General features: G+C 32.6%; 2 protein-coding genes and 1 long non-coding RNA gene across 4 annotated transcripts; 2 read left to right on the top strand and 1 right to left on the bottom strand.

Annotated features, from left to right (window-relative positions):
- The first annotated feature begins 35 nt into the window (after positions 1-35).
- On the top strand, positions 36-1,394 carry LOC107058578 (laccase-14-like). The gene is made up of 5 exons (XM_015304434.1): positions 36-199; positions 287-534; positions 644-769; positions 932-1,167; positions 1,386-1,394. The coding sequence occupies exons 1-5, from the start codon at positions 36-38 to the stop codon at positions 1,392-1,394; spliced, it is 783 nt and encodes a 260-aa protein (XP_015159920.1).
- A 1,471-nt stretch (positions 1,395-2,865) lies between these two features.
- On the bottom strand, positions 2,866-4,653 carry LOC107058580 (uncharacterized). Of its 2 annotated transcripts, none has more exons than XR_001472136.1 (3): positions 4,355-4,653; positions 4,158-4,257; positions 2,866-3,248 (listed from the first exon to the last, which is right to left on the bottom strand). It is a non-coding gene; the product is annotated as an uncharacterized lncRNA (long non-coding RNA). The 2 variants fall into 2 exon arrangements; XR_001472135.1 differs by lacking the exon at positions 2,866-3,248 and adding an exon at positions 3,856-3,926.
- Positions 4,654-6,768: 2,115 nt separating this feature from the next.
- On the top strand, positions 6,769-8,577 carry LOC102597620 (uncharacterized). Its single transcript, XM_006365373.2, has 5 exons — positions 6,769-6,990; positions 7,089-7,265; positions 7,356-7,409; positions 7,504-7,657; positions 7,739-8,577. Exons 1-5 carry the CDS (start codon positions 6,769-6,771, stop codon positions 8,089-8,091), a joined length of 960 nt encoding a protein of 319 aa, XP_006365435.1. The 3' UTR covers positions 8,092-8,577.
- Positions 8,578-19,259: the final 10,682 nt, after the last annotated feature.

Genomic DNA, 19,259 nt, shown 5'->3' with positions numbered 1-19,259 from the left:
GTTGTGTACTAATCAATTTTATCTTGTATTATTGTATGCATGCACAGATTGAAGAAGCTTCTTTCGATAGGCTTTGCCAATCGAAGAAGATTCTTACTATCAACGGACGATTCCCAGGGCCTACCATATATGCGCGTGCTGGCGAAACGTTGTCCCTAGACATTGAAAACAAAGGGAAGGACAACGTTACAATGTTTTGGTACATTCAAATTGTCTACTTTTCATTGTTTGTTTGTTTGTTTAAGTTGTTACTTTTGGTGACTGTTTTTTTCTTTCTAAAATGAAGTTGTAGGGGCACGGGTAGTAGACACGTGAAGTTTGATCAGGTGGAATGGCTAGTTGAGGCAGGGTCTAAAGTAAGAAAAAATATCACAATATCTGACGACGAGGAAGGGACGCTATGGTGGCATGCCCTGAACATCTGGCAACGCGCTACTGTTCATGGCGCTTTCATTGTCCATCCAAAACCCGGAACTAATCAGGCTCTTCCCTTTTCGATGCCTCGTGATCATGCCGATATTCCCATCATTTTAGGTATATAAGTTAAACAATATTCGAATAATTTAGTTTAAGTCATTTCTTTCAAAATCTTAAAGTCTTTTACTAACATATATTTTCTTTTTATTTGATTAATTCTTCACAGGTGAATGGTGGAAGAAGGATGTCAAGGAGATCTTCCTTGAATATGTTGACTCAGGCGGTGACATAAATTCGGACGCTTTCACTGTTAATGGACAGCCCGGAGACTTCTATCCTTGTTCAAATAATGGTATGTATAAGTCGTCTAGTTCAGTTTATTTATATCAAACTTAATTAATATAAAAAAAAAATTGTGATTCTGCCCATATAGGCCAACAAGATTTTACTTAATATTTTCTCGAGTTGTTTGTTGCACTCATTGTAATTTTCCTTTATTAATTAAAATGGACAGGAACTTTCAGGATAGAAGTGGATATTGGGAAGAAATATCTTCTCAGAGTTGTGAACGCTGCAATGAGTAAAACACTTTACTTTGGGATTGCAAGGCACAACTTAACCGTAATTGCGATGGATGGTAGTCCTATAACAGAGCCATTTACAACGGACTACATCGAATTGACTATACAACACTCGATTGATTGCATCTTCGAGGCGAACCAGCAACCAGATTATTATTATATGGTTGCTGTAACGAATATTAGCGAGGTGTATGACACGAATAAAATTACAACCGCCATCATAGAATACCAAGGGAGTTACATACCCTCTTTACCACCTCTTCTACCTCTTCTTCCCAACTTCTCCCCCAACTACGATAAAAGTTCTAGTAGGGATTATTTATATGTAATAATGACTTTTGTAATTTTGGGTTTATTTTTTTGTACGACATGCGTTGTTTGGTATAGGCAGACTAATAGGGCTCATAGAAGCGCAATGGTCACTCCCATGTAAATTGTAGTACTTATAATAAAGTTTTATATTGATGCTTATATTTGAAAAATTACAAATTGTACCCCAACATGTCAACATCGTCTATGTATTTTGTATGTTGTGTATATGTAAACTTAGTCCAGCGATACATAAGATATGCAATCATATACACATTTCTCGATTTACCTAATGACCGATATTAACCCATAGATAAATAAATAGAGGTGGCACTAATGGGTAAATGAATAACAACTGCGACGAATATATATGCTGAAAAAACTACCAAATACGCCCATCAATTCATTTGACCATGAGCAACAAAACCCTGGAACAAATTTTATCGTAATATACTTTGTAATTCACTTCTCGTGCAAAGAGGAAAATCCATATATATATTTTCTACTTCTCTGTCTTTAAACAAATGATTTTAGTAATTAATTTCATTTTCTCGATTACAGAACTAAAGACTACTACGGTATTACGGCCGATGAGTGTAAGTGTACAATTATCGGTCGTTTTCTTAAACCCCGGCCCGGCCCCAAATAGATCGAATTAGATCAAAATTAAAAGAAGTAATTGCAACAAAGGGAGCAGGGGTATACGATAACTTCAATTTCTTCCTAGCTAGATTTCACAAATGACAGGAAAAGCTCGAACGATGTTAAGCAAGAGGGTACCTGTACCTGTACCCGAAACCGACACAGGTGGGTAGGTAGAGAATACCTACTCTCTCTAAGGAACTCGGCAAAATAGCCCCGTAACTTCGGGAGAAGGGGTGCCTCCTCACAAAGGGGGTCACAGTGACTGTTTACCAAAAACATAGGTCTCCGCAAAGTCGTAAGACCATGTATGGGGCTTACGCCTGCCCAGTGCCGGAAGGTCAAACCTTCTGTCGTGTATCCTCGATTAATGCAACCTCAGATGCTATGTTTCAATTCTCGATTCTAGTATTAAGCGAAAGGTTACGCCTAGAGGTTCTGTATTACGGGTCAATCCTACTCTACTAGCCTAATAGGCAGCATAGGGGAAGAAGCGCTACACCTAGGAATCAACAACACGAAAACTTTGTTCTAAGTCAGCCCTTTCCTTAGCGGTTGGTTTAAGAGAGTCATTGAATGCAAATGTGGCTCCAAAAATGGACTCCGGATTTCAAGCCCGGTGTGGGTTCTTCTCCCGGGACTGCCTTACCATATGCATTCTTGGCACTTTGTTAAACAAATAGTCAGGGTATGGATGCTGCTACTAACAGTAAAACTAGGACTTGCTTAAATCTCACCCGGAAAGTGTCTGGGTTGGTTTAGAGGATGACAATTCACCATTTTATTCAAAAGTTGGAATATGAAACTATTCCTAAATTTTGCTAGGCCTCAATCAGTTCAACTGTAGGATTCTGGAAAAAAATTATAGCCAAGGAAAAGGAGGCTAAGAAGAACAAAGAAGCGATGGAGGAAGCTGTTAATCTACAGGAACAGAACAACACAGAGCTTAGTAATGATGAGATTTACAGAATGGCCATGATACCAACGACAAAGGCAAACAAGTCCTAGTCTTTACATCTAAAGTTGTCGAGAACAAAAACGGAAAAAATTACAAGGAAGAAAACAAAAAAGATGCCAAAGAAAAAGAGTAAGGTTACCTTCAAACCTACTGACCATTCCCTCTTGCTCATAGAAGCTACTTCTTCAATTCTACATCTTGCTAGTATCAAGTTTGAGCATTGCTACAGAGAAGCCAATCAACTTGCAGACTGGCTAACAAAGATGGCGATGAACTCTCAAACTAGAAACATTTATCTTTCGGCTCAACAACTTCCCCAGGCCGCAAAATGACTTCTCTTTCTGGATAAGAGACAAGTCCCGAGTATAAGGTCTAAAGTTGATAAGGATTTTTTTTTTTGTTAGTTAGGCTTCTCTTTTTGATGGATAGTTTCTATCCATGTGTTGTATTTAAACTTTTGCTATGATATACAACACCTCCAGTGCTACTGGGATTTTTTTTTAAAAAAAGCTTAACTTAGAATACAGGTTGTGTCTACTCCTTTTTTTTTTTTTTTGGAAAAAAAGTAATAAATTTCAACAGTAAAAGAAAGGCAATAACACACCCATATACAAGAAGTAAATCAAATGTAGACAACCTTACAAAAGATACATTTTTACGAATAAATCCGATCTTCTATACATGTAAGAAGCAAGAAACTTGTGAGTGCACAAAAAATAAATAAGGGATGAGGAAAATTCTTCTCTACTTCATCAAAAACTTTGTCAACATAAGTGATAAAGGGGCGACAATCTTATGTTTTGCATCTTTTTTCCGTCTTCTAAAAGTCCAGGTAAACATTGTTTCGTTCACACTATTAACTGGAATAATTGCATCTGCTATCCAAAGTCTGTAATGTTCTTGAGCTCTTAGCTGCCTATTCAATCAGAAACCATTTTTTTCACAACAAACAATATATACCTTTGGAGGTTGGAGCTGCTTGTGAAGACTTCCATAATATAGAAGCACAAGATACAAGACTGATCAAAGAAGCATATATTTTGTAAAGATACAGAAAATTAAAGATGGAGATATTCAAGGAAACAATATAACAAGTGTAAAAGCAATAACTACAAAATCCATGCCGCAACATATGTACAATGTGTAAGCTAAAACAACATGTTTTTGGTTGATAAATTATTTTTAAACTGTCACATGCCTGATAAGTAGCAAGCAAAAATATGGAAGAAGTACAAATGAACCAAACTTACCTAGTAACGTAAAATTTTGAACATTAACCACATTTGATGGCAAGAGCTCTGCCTGAACCACCTTCATTAGTTACAACCGTTATGATTGGAACTTTAAGCCCTTAAATTGTCATGAAAATATTGGAGGTGATTATAGATTCTACATGACCAAACGCAATCTAATAACACAATATTTGAAATTCAAGGTAAAGACTCACAGCTCTTCAGATCTTAAATAAGCAAAATCCCCTGGAGTGTCAACAAATGTAACGAGACACAATGATCAGCACATTTCATCATTCTCAAAGCCTTTTTGTAGCTGTTTGGCGAAGATTTAGTAGTTATCAATTCATCTTTTTACAAAACTAACCTTGAGGTATCAAATTAAACAATATTCCTTTCAAAAAACTGAACGACTCGAGCAACAACTTCAGCCTAACTTGTTGCTTAATTAATGAAAGCATCAATTCAATTTAACCTGTCATTAACCACAGAACAGATTACTTGGAATGCTTAATCAATGTGTGAATTGAGGAAAATTGGAATTGGGGTTGGGTCGGTTGTATATTATGAAGTGGGCTACTGGAATTGATACAATGGACTGCTGGATTTGTGTTGGGCTGATGGGTCAGCTGAATTGGCCCAATTTTGGTCGGAAGATTGAATTAAGCAATATAGAATTCAAAACATAGTCGAATTGAGTTAATTTAGTGAATCCGGCTAGAATTTAAACACGATGATTTAATTAGCAAGCTACTTAAATTGACGAAATAAAATAATTAAACTAAATAAATTAAAATTATAAATATAAATTAAATTAAACTAATTTAATTGAATTTTTAATTAAAATAAAATCTTTTTGAGATGATTTTTGAATATTCATAAAATATACTAATTATATAGAAACAATATAAATAACAAATCTATTTAAAATAACTTGCAAACTATATTTTATTTTATTTTTGAATTTTTATAAAACTAATAATTTTAAATCGTTTGAAATTGAAGAAGCTCGATGATTAATCTATAATGTGGAGGTCCAAAATTGGGGTGTCAAAGGAATGTACCAAAAAAGAGAAACTAACTAGTAATCCAACGGGACAAAGCAAAATATCAAAAATTACACGATCTGTTTATTTTTTAGAAATATTATGAAGTATTTTTCACATATTATTATTATTTAAAAAAAAAAAGTATTATATCATTTTATTATTGTTCTTTAAATATTAATAATATATGAAAATACTATATAATATTTCTAAAAATAAACTGATAGTATAATAATTTTGTTGTCTACTATCAAAGATACTAGTTAATTTAGAGAATATTTGTGCAATGACTAAATTTCGTAATAATATTATTCATTGGTAATAATATTATTCATTATATTAGAATATTAAAGGCATTTAAATCAAATCTTTTAAACCTGGAATCCTAACTATAATTTTTTTTGTTATTATTATTTAAATATTTATAATTTTATTGTCCACTTTCAGTGGATACTAATTAATTTGGAGAATATTTGTACAATGACTAAATTTGGAATTAATATTATTAATTATATTTGAATATTATTCATCATTTAAATCTTAGATTTAGATAATCAGATTGCATATCATGTTTGCCTAAATAACCATTTCTTTTGCACTATATATATAAAAGTTATTTTAGAAATACAATGAAAAACAAAGATGACATTGATATTTACAACTCTATGCTTCATCATTTTAGTTTGGACCACCATTGCCTTTTGTTTGGTTGAAGGTTATGGATCTAGTCGAAATGCAGATCTCGTCCTTGAGGTATAATTTTCATATCTTTTATAGCAAAATTTATATGCCCTTTTTTTAATGAATAGTTTGTACTAAAATTAATTTATGTTTGCAGACTATTCATGGAGATATTTATGATTGTGTGGATGTTTATAAACAACCAACTCTTTTGCACCCGATGCCGCACAAAGAAAGAATCAAGGTGCAAGATTTATACTCATACAACTTAACTGATTTTTTCTTCTTTTCTTTTGACAAACAAAAGCTGATAAAACACAATTCTGTTGTTTGCAACGTTTTGTATTTTTATCAAAGGTGGAATCAAGTTTTGAAACTTGTGAATTTATGAATTTTGATATAAATAATGTATACATTTTTTAACAATTTGAAAAAGAAAAATCTAATACTAGTAATTGCCATAAGATGTCTTCCCAAAATGTTACTAATTTATGTTAAGAGTTCAAGTTATAGATCCACACAAGTTATCTTATTATAGGGTTGAGTTATCCCCAATCTATTTCTTTATAAGATATAGTTAATTCATAATTAAAATCAGATTCTTAATAAACTAGCCTTTGACAATTTCATATAAACATCCAATCAATTAGTGAATTCATGAATCTTGTTAAAGATGTTGAAGATTTAATATATAATGAAGTATAAAATTAATGTTTAATATATAGTATATGTAGTGTAACTTTTTGAAAAAAAATGTTATACTCTATCCTTGTCATTAAAATATACCCTCACATGCATTTATTTTCAGTAATATTTTACGTTTACTTGAATATAATTTTACTTGTATTTTCTTTGAAGTTCATTCTTTTTTTTTGCACGTATGGGGATTTTCGAAACAACAGATGACAATTGCTAAGGAGTTAGAAAAACAAAGATCAGTCAAAGCCAAACGATTGCAAAAGGATGAAAATATTTATTTTAAATCAGAAGAGTTTTGGTTGAATAAAAAAGGTTGTCCGACTGGAACGGTCCCTATTCGACGATTGACACAAGAACAACTCCAAAATGCCAAAGATGCCTCCTTAAGCATGGCAAATGAATCCCTTGCTGAAGATATCATCGATGTAACTACTTCTTTAATTATCAAAATTTATCATTAATAGTCAACAAATTCAATTTCAGATAGTTATTCTAATTAATTTAATGTAACACTATACTTCAGTTTGCAGGAATTAGTATAAACGCATCGCCAGAAATAAAAAGTTTTACAAGTGCCACAGCCCGTGTTACTTTGTATAATCCACAAGTAAATGGACTTGGCCAATATAGTTCCGCAACAATATTTCATCAAAGTGCAGATAATGCGACAAATTTCGAGCAAATACAAGCCGGATGGATTGTAAGTTTTTATTTCAAATCAATGATTTGAACCTAATAAGTATTTTTTGACGATTTGATTTCCTAAAGTCATGATGTTTGTTTGGTTTAGGTACATCCAAAACTATACGGTGATAACCGGACTCGGTTATACTCCCATTGGACAGTAAGTTTATTAGAAATTAATTGATATTTTTCTAAAAGAAATAATTCAAAAGCATGTAGAGTAAGTAAATTTCATTTTTATTTGAATTAAATAGACAGATGGCGGTCAGAAAACAGGATGTTACAATAATATTTGTCCAGGATTTGTTCAACTTGACACTACTGTACCAATAGATTATGCTTTTCCAAAAATCTCTAGGCCAATGTATGATGATTATGAATTGCTAATTCAGATCTACAAGGATGAAGGTAATTAAAATTACTTTGGAATATTAATATCAGCAAGTATATATGTAGTTGTTGTAACTCTGGTGTTATTTATTTTTGCAGACTATTATCTTTTGTTTCAGGGTTTGTTTGTTATTGGATTTTGGCCGGAGACCATGTTCAATGAATTAAGAAATGGATCGCAGGTAGTGCGATATGGAGGACAGGCGTTTACACCAGCGGGTGAACCATATAGTCCACCCATGGGAAATGGTAATTTTCAGGATGGCAATCCACACACCACTTGTCATATGCGTCAAGTCCTGTATGGAGTGGGCTATAATCAACTAGTTCAACCCAATGAATCGTTGGTTCAAACTCATCAATATAGATGTTACCATGAAGGAAGTCAACATAATGCTCATGATGATTACTGGGATTATAATTTTTTGTTTGGGGGTGCTGGTTTTTGCTGAGATGCACCAACTGCTTGTATTGTATTGATATATAAGAAGCTATTATATTAGTTCTTGCAATTGCAATTTCAATTTATTTTGGGTGATTCAATACTTGATGTGCCTGATATTGAAAACATATTATTTAGGAGAATTGACAATTATGTCAATTCAAACTCTTCACTTAATTAGCTAACAAGTGTGGCGAGACGAATGTGATTTTTGCATCCTAAATAAGAGAATTTTTTCAGTTTGAGCTTAGGAATAGAGAAAACACTTTCTCTTGTAATAGTGGTAAAATTTCAAGAAATACGAAACAAAGATTTTTTTGTGCCTTCATTGCCCATTCACCAGGTAATTGTGTCCTCAACTTCACGGAGCCACTTAAAATCTTACACCTTCACTGGACTTTCAGCATGCTATATCTTGTGTGGCCTGCTGGTTTAATCTTTCTGTTGCTCTCTTTTGACGAACAAGGGAAGCGTGACGAGACTCCAAATCAAATCCAATGCTCGAACAATGGTACGTAAAAGTTGTTTAATGTATTAGAAATCAGAATCTTCGCCTTCAATCTCTCTTCATCAATTTAGTTTGATCTTAACTGTATGCACTGCTAGCATACCCTATCATTTTCTTACTGTTGGTATCTATCTGTAGGTTACATTGGAGAATTTGAGTATGTCGATGATCATAGGTCCGGAAAGATTGTTGTCGAACTGAATGGAAGGCTAAACAAGTGTGGTGTCATTAGTCCTCGCTTCGATGTTGGAGATTGAAGGATGGACTGCTAGATTGCTCCCTTCCCGACAGGTATAGTAATTACTATATTCACTTCGTTCCCTTGATCAATATATGGAACTCCATTTCTGGTTATCTCCAAATTGAGCAGAAATGATTGTTGGGGTGAATGTCAAGTCATGGTCATATTAGCTTGTGAAATAGACATTATTAATTTTTCTTTGCCGAATCATGAATTGGCTTGCTATATGGGTGTTTAACCAATGTTTCATTGTAAAATTTGAAAAAAGTAGTTTTGTTTCAAAAGGGAAAAAATGATATTTGAAAATTATTGCTTCTTCTTAAGCAGTAAAAATCTTGAGTACTCATCTGTAATGCTTACAAGACCCATCCATCCAAAGGAGCAAGCGCTCTTTGCAGTTGAGGCTCTCCTGTAAAGGAAGCATTCCTGTCTATCCAAAGGAGAAATTTTGTATCCTATGGAGTCTCTGCTGTCCATGAGAAGTGTGTTTCTTTGTGGATTGAAGCATCATATGTAGTTGATACTTGATACCAAGCAAATGAAATTGCAGATATTTTCGGCGATCACAGATGTAGTACAAGTCTTAGTTGTTAGTCAGTTTTACTCTGTATATTATCTATTTTTATGTTTTGATGTTTCAACTTGTAGTTCGGGTACATTGTACTGACTACCTCAGCTGGTATCATGGACCATGAAGAGGCTAGGAGAAAGAATGTTGGTGGAAAAGTTCTTGGTTTCCTCATGTTGACAAGGATGAAAACTTTGGTTTTGCTGTTTGTTGGATCGTTGTAACCTCCCTTTTCCTGTTTTTCTCGTTATCATCAAATTTAGTAGGGATTTTATTGAAAATTTTGAGACAGTTATCAGATTTTGTTGAAAAAGTTGCTGGTGCTTACTTCCTGTTGAGACAATTGACATCTAAAGTTTTTGTAGATGTACATGTTTGTTGTAGATCTACATGTTTGTGTTTTTACTAGTATACAAGGCAAGAGAAACGTCTCTTTTCTTCTAGTCTTTTGGGTTAGACTCTCCTGTTTGATTTCTAACTTATAATATTTTACGATTCTGCCTATTATTTTTTTTGGAGTTGTTTGTTGCACTTATTTTAATTTTCCTTTATTAATGAAAATGTACAGGAACTTTTAGGATAGTAGTGGATACTGGGAAGACATATCTTCTCAGAGTTGTGAACGCTGCAATGAGTAAAACACTCTACTTTGGGATTGCAAGGCACAACTTAACCATAGTCGCAATGGATGGAAGTCGTATAACAAAGCTATTTACAACAGACTATGTCGAATTGAGTATACAACAATCGGTGGATTGTATCTTCGAGGCGAACCAGCAGCCAGATTATTATTATATGGTTGCAGGAACAAATGTTAGTCAGACGCATGACACGAATAAAATTACAACCGCCATTATAGAATACCAAGGTAATTACATACCCTCTTCACCACCTCTTCTTCCCACCCCAGCTACGATAAAAGTTCTAGTAGGAATTATTTATATGTAATAATGACTTTTGTAATTTTGGGTTTATTTTTCTGTACGTCATTCGTTGTTGTTTGGTATAGGCGGCCTAGTAGGCCTCATAGAAGTGCAATGGTCACTCCCTTGTAAATTATAATAATGTTTTATATTGATGCTTATATTTGAAATTACGAATTGTTCTCCCAACAATATGTATTTTGTATTTCGTGTATATGGAAACTTATGTCCAACCATACTTAAGATATAGAATCACATACACTCAATCGGCATATACACATTTCTCGTATAGTGGTTCAGGATACTAAATCAAAGGAAGAATACCATTATAGGTAAGAATACCATATACACATTTCTCGTATAGTGGTTCAGGATACTAGATCGGAGCATATGATTTACCATATCATGTTTTTATTGATTTTGACCATGGAAATGTGTATGTATGGTAGAAATTTTGTCGATCTGTGCAATATGCAAATGAAGCTTCTAACTTGGAAGGCTAATTTTAAGCCAGAAGCTGAAACCACTTCTAACTTGAAATGACACTTGTTTGTCGAATTGCGGCTCCCATTGGACTACCAATTATCACAGACAAGACCAAATCAGTAGAGCACAAGTTGACGAAATCCAAATCGATTTTGTGAATGAAAATAGTGAAAACGTAATACTATTGCTATGGATTTGACAACTATTTACAGTTCCTGTCCAAATGGCCGGCTTCAGGAAACCTGGCCCTTGCTGATTCATGCTTGCCTAAAAGAAAGGAAGTCATATCACTTGTGTCTATGCTAAGTGCACAACTTCTTTGAGGAAACCTCTCGACTTTAATGTAATCGTTGATGCATAAGAGAGAGAGAATGAAGGTGAATAGACAAAAGTTTCGACTTAATCAACTGTATAGAAGATTACTGTGGAGTCCAAGATGCTGTCTATACATACTTGGTGTAATAATAGAGATACCAAGATAAGGTGTTGTTAAAACAGAAAGCTGCCTACTTTCACATGAGGGAGACTCTAATACTGCCTAGCTACTTTCACATTAAGGATTAACAAGATCATGGATGAAAATCAATCTTATTGGGTACAAGGCAACAGACTGTTGTTAGATACTTGAATGAGCTATATATCCTGCATAGATACTGTGATTGATGCATGAGGATACTAACAATTCCTTCTGAAGAAGAGATCAAAGATTGCCTTTTCACAGCAAATTAGTCTTGTATTGCACCTGAGGTTGTGAAGGCCATACATTCCTTTTTCTGCCTAAATGGTTGACTCATGATACTTGTATTGCTATGATCCCTATGGGGACTCAGAGCATTCTCAAAAGTTACCAAGCACAAATCAAAGTGATTTCATCAAAGGAAGATCTATTATCCCAGGAATGAGCTAGGAAGGGAATGTAGTGCTCAAATTGGATATGACCAAAGCGTACCATGGCCATATATTTGCATTCTGATGACAAAGACTTGATTTACAGACACATTTCCAGTAATTGCCAATGGTAATAGACATGTATGTATGTGCCTTCTTCAAGGAGACCCTATATCACCTTCTCTTTTTATCATTTCTTTCCAAACAAACTCAATACTTTGAACTCTCAAAATGACTTCATTGGCTTTAGCATGAATAAGAGAGGACCTAGTATCAACCACCTACCCTTTGCTCATGATATGATAATTTTATTTTCCAGCCCTAACAATGATGATGGATATTCTTAGCATCTGGCCGGCTGGTGAACAAACACAAATCATGTGTCTCCTTACCTCCAAACCAACAAGCTCAAGAATTGAACCTTAGGTTCGATCGCTTTTGACACCCCTAGTTTGGTTTGATTATTTCTTTGATTTTTTTGAACAAACCAAAACCAATTCAAATACTTTCGATTTTTAAAAATCTAAAACCAGATAAAGTCGGTTTATTTAATCCAAAACAAGAACACCTCTTATCAGTTGTACAAATATTATAGAGACACATTTTTTGATATATAAGTATGGAATACATTTTGAAGGACAAATCAACTCATGTACATCATGCTTAAATTCTGCTAAATAATTCATAGTCAGTTGTACAAGTATTATAGAGACTCACATTTTGATTTGGGTAAAACATATCTGGTGTATATGTTGTGAACAGAACTAACTACATAAGGGCCTATGGGTTGGAAGGGGTGTATGAAACCGGTTCATTTAAGATTATTGGGCTGATTAAAATATTGGAGAGTTTTATTTGAGATCCAGCCCAATTATCAATTGGTTAAATAGGTCTTGGAGTTAACACATAAGGGTTATGCATGTGGCCTGCTGGTTTAATCTTTCTGTTGCTCTCTTTTGACGAACAAGGGAAGCGTGACAAGACTCCAAATCAAATCCAATGCTGAGAGAAAGGACAGCCTGGTGACTTCTACCCTTGCTCGAACAATGGTACGTAAAAGTTGTTTAATGTATTAGAAATCAGAATTTTCGCCTTCAATCTCTCTTCATCAATTTAGTTTCTTAACTGTATGCACTGCTAGCATCACCCTATCATTTTCTTACTGTTGGTATCTATCTGTAGGTTACATCGGAGAATTTGAGTATGTCGATGATCATAGGTCCGGAAAGATTGTTGTCGAACTGAATGGAAGGCTAAACAAGTGTGGTGTCATTAGTCCTCGCTTCGATGTTGGAGTCAAGGAGATTTAAGGATGGACTGCTAGATTGCTCCCTTCCCGACAGGTATAGTAATTAATATATTCACTTTGTTCCCTTAATCAATACATTGAACTCCATTTCTGGTTATCTCCAAATTGAGCAGAAATGATTGTTGGGGTGAATGTCAAGTCATGGTCATATTAGCTTGTGAAATAGACATTATTAATTTTTGATTCCTTCTTTGCCGAATCATGAATTGGCTTGCTATATGGGCGTTTAACCAATGTTTCATTGTGAAATTTGATAAAAGTAGTTTTGTTTCAAAAGGGAAAAAATGATATTTGAAAATTATTACTTCTTCTTAAGCAGTAAAAATCTTGAGTACTCATCTGTAATGCTTACAAGACCCATCCATCCAAAGGAGCAAGCGCTCTTTGCAGTTGAGGCTCTCCTGTAAAGGAAGCATTCCTGTCTATCCAAAGGAGAAATTTTGTATCCTATAGCTTGGCTAACAGAGTCTCTGCTGTCCATGAGAAGTGTGTTTCTTTGTGGATTGATATGTAGTTGATACTTGATACTAAGCAAATGAAATTGCAGATATTTTCTGCGATCACAGATGTAGTATAAGTCTTAGTTGTTAGTCAGTTTTACTCTGTATATTATCTATTTTTATGTTTTGATGTTTACGTATTGACTTCAACTTGCACTTCAACTACCTCAGCTGATATCATGGACCATGAAGAGGCTAGGAGAAAGAATGTTGGTGGAAAAGTTCTTGGTTTCCTCATGTTGACAAGGATGAAAACTTTGGTTTTGCTGTTTGTTGGCTCGTTGTAACCGACCTTTTTCTGTTTTTCTCGTTACCATCAAATTTATTGAAAATTTTGAGACAATTATCAGATTTTGTTGAAAAAACTTGCTGGTGCTTATTGCCTGTTGAGACAATTGACATCTAAAGTTTTTGTAGATGTACATGTTTGTGTTTTTTTACTAGTATAAAAGGCAAGAGAAAGGTCTCTTTTCTTCTAGTCTTGTTAGTTTCTAGAGAGCAAGCATACATGTTAAATTTCTAGTGAGTTTGTGTTCATAATCCCATATTGTGTTCAAGTATAACATTTGTGTTAACAGTGAATTCGATCAACTATTTGGTGTTTTGGGCTAAAATCATCCCTGAAGTATAGCCCAACTATTCTTGTCTGTCATTATGGTCCTCAAAGAAGTATTGTAGTTGTAAAAGGCAAATAGAAATAACCATGTTCAAGATCTGCTATGGCAATGTAAAATGTCCCCTACTTATTTGATATGAAGTCTGAAAGAGATTGCGGGCATATTGCATATAAATTTCCAAGTCTCATTGCCTTGTAAAGTAAATTTAGCAACTTCTGAACTTTAATGTTTGGTTGTCTATATGTGGAATTAACTCATCGTTCTAATCCTTGTATTTTATTTGTATGGGTAGTTTTCCTGGTGGTGAAAGAGGTAAAGTTGTTGTGGAATATTGTTGAGAAACCTAGTGTTTTGTCATTCAACATATGCAGTTTGCCTTGTCTTCAAGTTGGAAACCTATTATTTTGTCATTCAACATATTATTTGCCTATGAAGGTGGGTGTCTTTTTCTCATTGCTAACTAGCAGAAAAACTCACCATTTTAAAAATAAATAAATGAAAGCAGCTGAATAACAAGGGGAAAAACTGGTAAACCAATAACAACAATTTAGTAAAACAGCACCTTATTTATTTTTTGTAGTTATTGCTCTCAATTAATTTTATCTAGTTATGTAGCTGACGTATGATTCAAACATTACCAATCTTCTATGCAAAACTAGTAAATTTATCTAAATAAGAGAATTCTTCCGTTTCTATAAAAAATAATTATATTTGATCAATGAAACAGAAAAAACAAAGATAGATATGAATGCAACAAGAATTAAAAAAAAAAAAAACTTCTAAAATCATATATAGAAAAATGTTAGCTGTAAGTTTATAACTTATAAGTATTATATAGGAAGCTCAAAATGATTTTACGCTTATGACCTTTGCGTCTAATTTTTAATAACCTGCTCAAATTCAATCTAATTAACCCGTTTATTTGACTTCTATCCAGATTGAGAGAAATCAATTAGGGATTTGGGGAAATCACATGCTTGACACATATTTTTATTTCAACAGTTAGTTTTTAACAAAAGTTAACATAAGGATGTTTATTGCAAAGTTTAGAATAATTAAAGGATGTTTTTTTGTTTATAATTATACCATAAAGATGTACCATAAGTTTGAGCTATACTTGAGGTATGATTTTTGTCCAAAATATAAAGATCACATCACAAAATTGACATAGTGAAAGAGAATTTTCTTAGAGGTATTTGGTTATTAGGTCTTATATCTCAGTTGTTTAAACTAGAGGGAAATTTTTGAAGAGAAAAATCAATTTTTTTATGAGTAATTAATTTTGCTTCTTGAATTAATAAATATGTAACATAGGCTACTTATACTAGCAATATCTCATATAGACACGACAACTTATAATTTATACTATTTTTGTATAGTTTTTTTGAATGTTTTAACTTCTAATTTTAAAGTATTACTTATTTGGTTCTTATTTTTTTATTTTTGCTTTTTCCTACTTATGGGTGTAATCAATATGATAGTGATAACAATAAAGTATAATTGTTTGTTTTCATACGAGGAGAAATTTTATTGTATTTAGTTTTTATTTTATGTCTCTTCTTTTTCCTAAAAAGTGATACCTTAATGGTCTTACATAATGTGATAAATATCTAAAATCAGTCATCCACTATCATTTATTTTTTGTAGTTATTGCTCTCAATTAATTTTATCTAGTTATGTAGCTGACGTGTTATTCAAACATTACTAATCTTCTATGCAAAACTAGTAAATTTATCTAAATAAGAGAATTTTTCTGTTTCTATAAAACAAATAAAAAATTGATCAATGAAACGAAAAAACAAAGATAGATATGACCACAACAAGAATTTTTTTTAAAAAACTTTTAAAATCATCTATAGAAAATTGTAAGCTGTAAGTTTATAACTTAAAAGTATTATATGCAGCTCAAAATGATTTTACGCTTATGGTCTTTGTGTCTAATTTTTAATAATCTACTCAAATTCAATCTAGTTAACCCGTTTATTTGACTTCTATCCAAATTGAGAAGAATTAAAGTTTTATGCATATGAATAGAAAGAGCTCTATTCCCCTTTCTCCTCTATATATATTTCCCCACTTCATTTTTTAGTCAAATGTGTGAGACAAATGTTCCTTCTTTTAATCTATCATAAAGATTCTAAATTGACTCCAAAATAATTACATTCTTCAAAAGATAGGACCCTTCTTCATCTTTTTCTCAAAAATTTCGACTCCTATAACTCTTTAGACAAGAAAAATGACATTCCAAAAATAGGCCATGAAAGCCAACATTACCACTGTTCATGGCACTTTCGTTGTCCATCACATTACTCAGCCTTTTCCTTTTTCAAAGCCTCATGCCTATATTTCCATCATTTTAGGTATATAAGTTAAATAATATTTGAATAATTTAGTTTTAAGTAATTTTTTTAAAATCATAAGTCTTTTACTAACATTTTATTCTTCACAATTTCGCCAGGTGAATGGTGGAAGAAGGATGTCAAGGAGGTCTTCCTTGAATATATTAACTCAGGCGGTGACATAAAATCGGACGCTTTCACTATCAATGGACAGCCTGGTGACTTCTACCCTTGTTCAAACAATGGTATGTATAAGTCGTCCAATTCATTTTTTTTTATCAAACTTAATTAATCTATTAAAAATCAAAATCTTCATATCCGATCTCTTTTGAGCATTTTAAGGGATAATTAGACTTTTATAATAGCCAAGGAAAAGACATGGCTTTTTTTCAAGTAATGGTGGTGGGTGGGTGGGGGCTTGAATTTGATAACAGAAAGATGTATTAACTGCTACTAGGTTGTAATTGTATTGAAATTTTAAAAAGAAAAATTCTTTTAATTTGTCAACGAATTTCATTTGGATCAGTTTATGTCAAACTGGGTTGTAGCCTTGTATAATTTGGAAACAAACGCATGTGTTATGTGTTAATTATTCCTCATCGACTAAATGTTAATGGATTTATAAGATAAATTAGTTCTCCTATCTATAAGATTAGTTTTTTAGGTTGGACTCTTCTGTTTTATTTCTAACATTGCTTTTTTTTTTATTCTGTCCATATGGGCCAACAAGATTTTACTTATTATTTTCTCGAGTTATTTGTTGAACTCATTTTAATGTTCTTTTATTAATTAAATTGGACAGGAACTTTTAGGATAGTAGTGGATACGGGGAAGAAATATCTTCTCAGAATTGTGAACGATGCAATCCGTAAAAAACTTTACTTTGGGATCGCAAGGCACAACTTAATTGTAATTGCGATGGATGGAAGTCCTATAACAAAACCATTTACAACAGACTACGTCAAATTGAGTGTAAAACACTCGATTGACTGCATATTCGAGGCGAACCAACATCCAAATTATTATTATTATATGGTTGTTGTAACGAATATTAGCGAGACGTATGACACGAATAAAATTACAATCGTCATTATAGAATACCAAGGGAATTGCATACGCTCTTCACCACCTCTTCTTCCCAACTTCTCCTCCAACTACGATAAAAGTTCTAGTAGGAATTATTTATATGTAATAATGACTTTTGTAATTTTGGGTTTATTTTTTTGTACGACATTCGTTGTTTGGTATAGGCAGACTAATAGGCCTCATAGAAGCGCAATGGTCACTCCCATGTAAATTGTAGTACTTATAATAAAATTTTATATTTATGCTTGTATTTGAAATTACAAACTGTACCCCAACAACATGTCAACATCATCTATATGTATTTTGTATGTTGTGTATATGTAAACTTATGTCCAGCGATACATAAGATATGCAATCACATACACTCAATCGACATATACACATTTCTCGTATAGTGAATCGAATTAAGGTTCAGGATACTAAATGAATGGTAATTGTTGGGTTTAAATGAGGATTAATTCCATGAAAAGAAAAAAAGTCCAGTTTGTTGGACAATTTTCAAATACTTTCATAGTAACTAGGATAGATATCTTGTATCCCAAAAGTAGCATTCGATTTGTCAGTCTCTCTTCTCTCATGGATTATTTAAATCAATAAATTAGTTTGATTCAAAGATAACGAGTGTAAATAAATAAATAAAAAGAGGTACTCCTAGATAGGACGAATTAGTGAGGTAAAAAAATAGTTTTGCAAAATTGGAGCTAAAAAATAATGGCATAGATGAGCCAATTTTTTAACAAATGATATAAATGCGTATTTTCTCAAAGTTCGATGAGCTTTTTCCCTTTTCTATTTAACTTTTTGTTTGTAGGGATATTATAAGGATCCGTTTTATTTAGAAAATAGACAGATTATAAATATCCCTCTCACTCTAGTATTATCTAATAATACCAAGGGAAGATCATAATCCAATATATGTTTGATGTTCTGTTGGAATACCCGTCATGATCAATGAAGACGTCTAGAATTGTTATAAATATGTAATGAACGAATTCTTGCCAAAATTATTGACTCATAAAATGCATCACGTGATATTATGTAGAGAAACTTTCGCAAATAGCTACTATAATAAATTTAATTATGCTTTATAGCTTTAGTTTGCATATTTATGGGTTGTAGCTACAGTTTAAGCTGTCTCGTTTGTATAATTCATGGATTGTATAATTTGCGGGTACATTTGTATAATTCAGTTATTTTTTGTATAAACTCGAAAGAACGAATTTATACAATTACAAACATCAGAAGTGTAAACAGTTATATAATACAAATTCCGAATTATACAAAAGCTATACAAATTATATTATACATATTCCAAATTATACAAACGTGCGAATTATACAAAACAAAAAAGTTAAGCCGCGTATTTATAACTAAAAGTAGGTTGCGAATTGTAATTAAGACAAACTATAATTATGTTAAGTAATTAACTAGTATATATTGGCTTATATGCGTAATTTTTCCAAATATTAATTGTATTATTTTTCATTAGTATATACAACAGGTACATAGCAAATCATAATATTAACCAAAAAAAAAGAAGTTACAAATTATTAATAATATTAATGAAAATAAAAATAACTTAACACACCAAATCAAATAATTTTATAACATAACCCCTCTTTTGCAATTTGCTTCACTTTTTTTTCCCTATCCTATAAATAGAAAAAGTAAAAAAAAAAGAAGTAGCTTTGCTTTACTCAATCCCCATATCTC

This window comes from Solanum tuberosum, unplaced genomic scaffold, assembly GCF_000226075.1.
Source record: "Solanum tuberosum cultivar DM 1-3 516 R44 unplaced genomic scaffold, SolTub_3.0 scf00551, whole genome shotgun sequence".
In the NCBI taxonomy this organism is placed as follows: Eukaryota; Viridiplantae; Streptophyta; class Magnoliopsida; order Solanales; family Solanaceae; genus Solanum; species Solanum tuberosum.
Note: the sequence above shows the minus strand (reverse complement) of the source record. Positions and strands in the feature narration are given on the sequence as shown.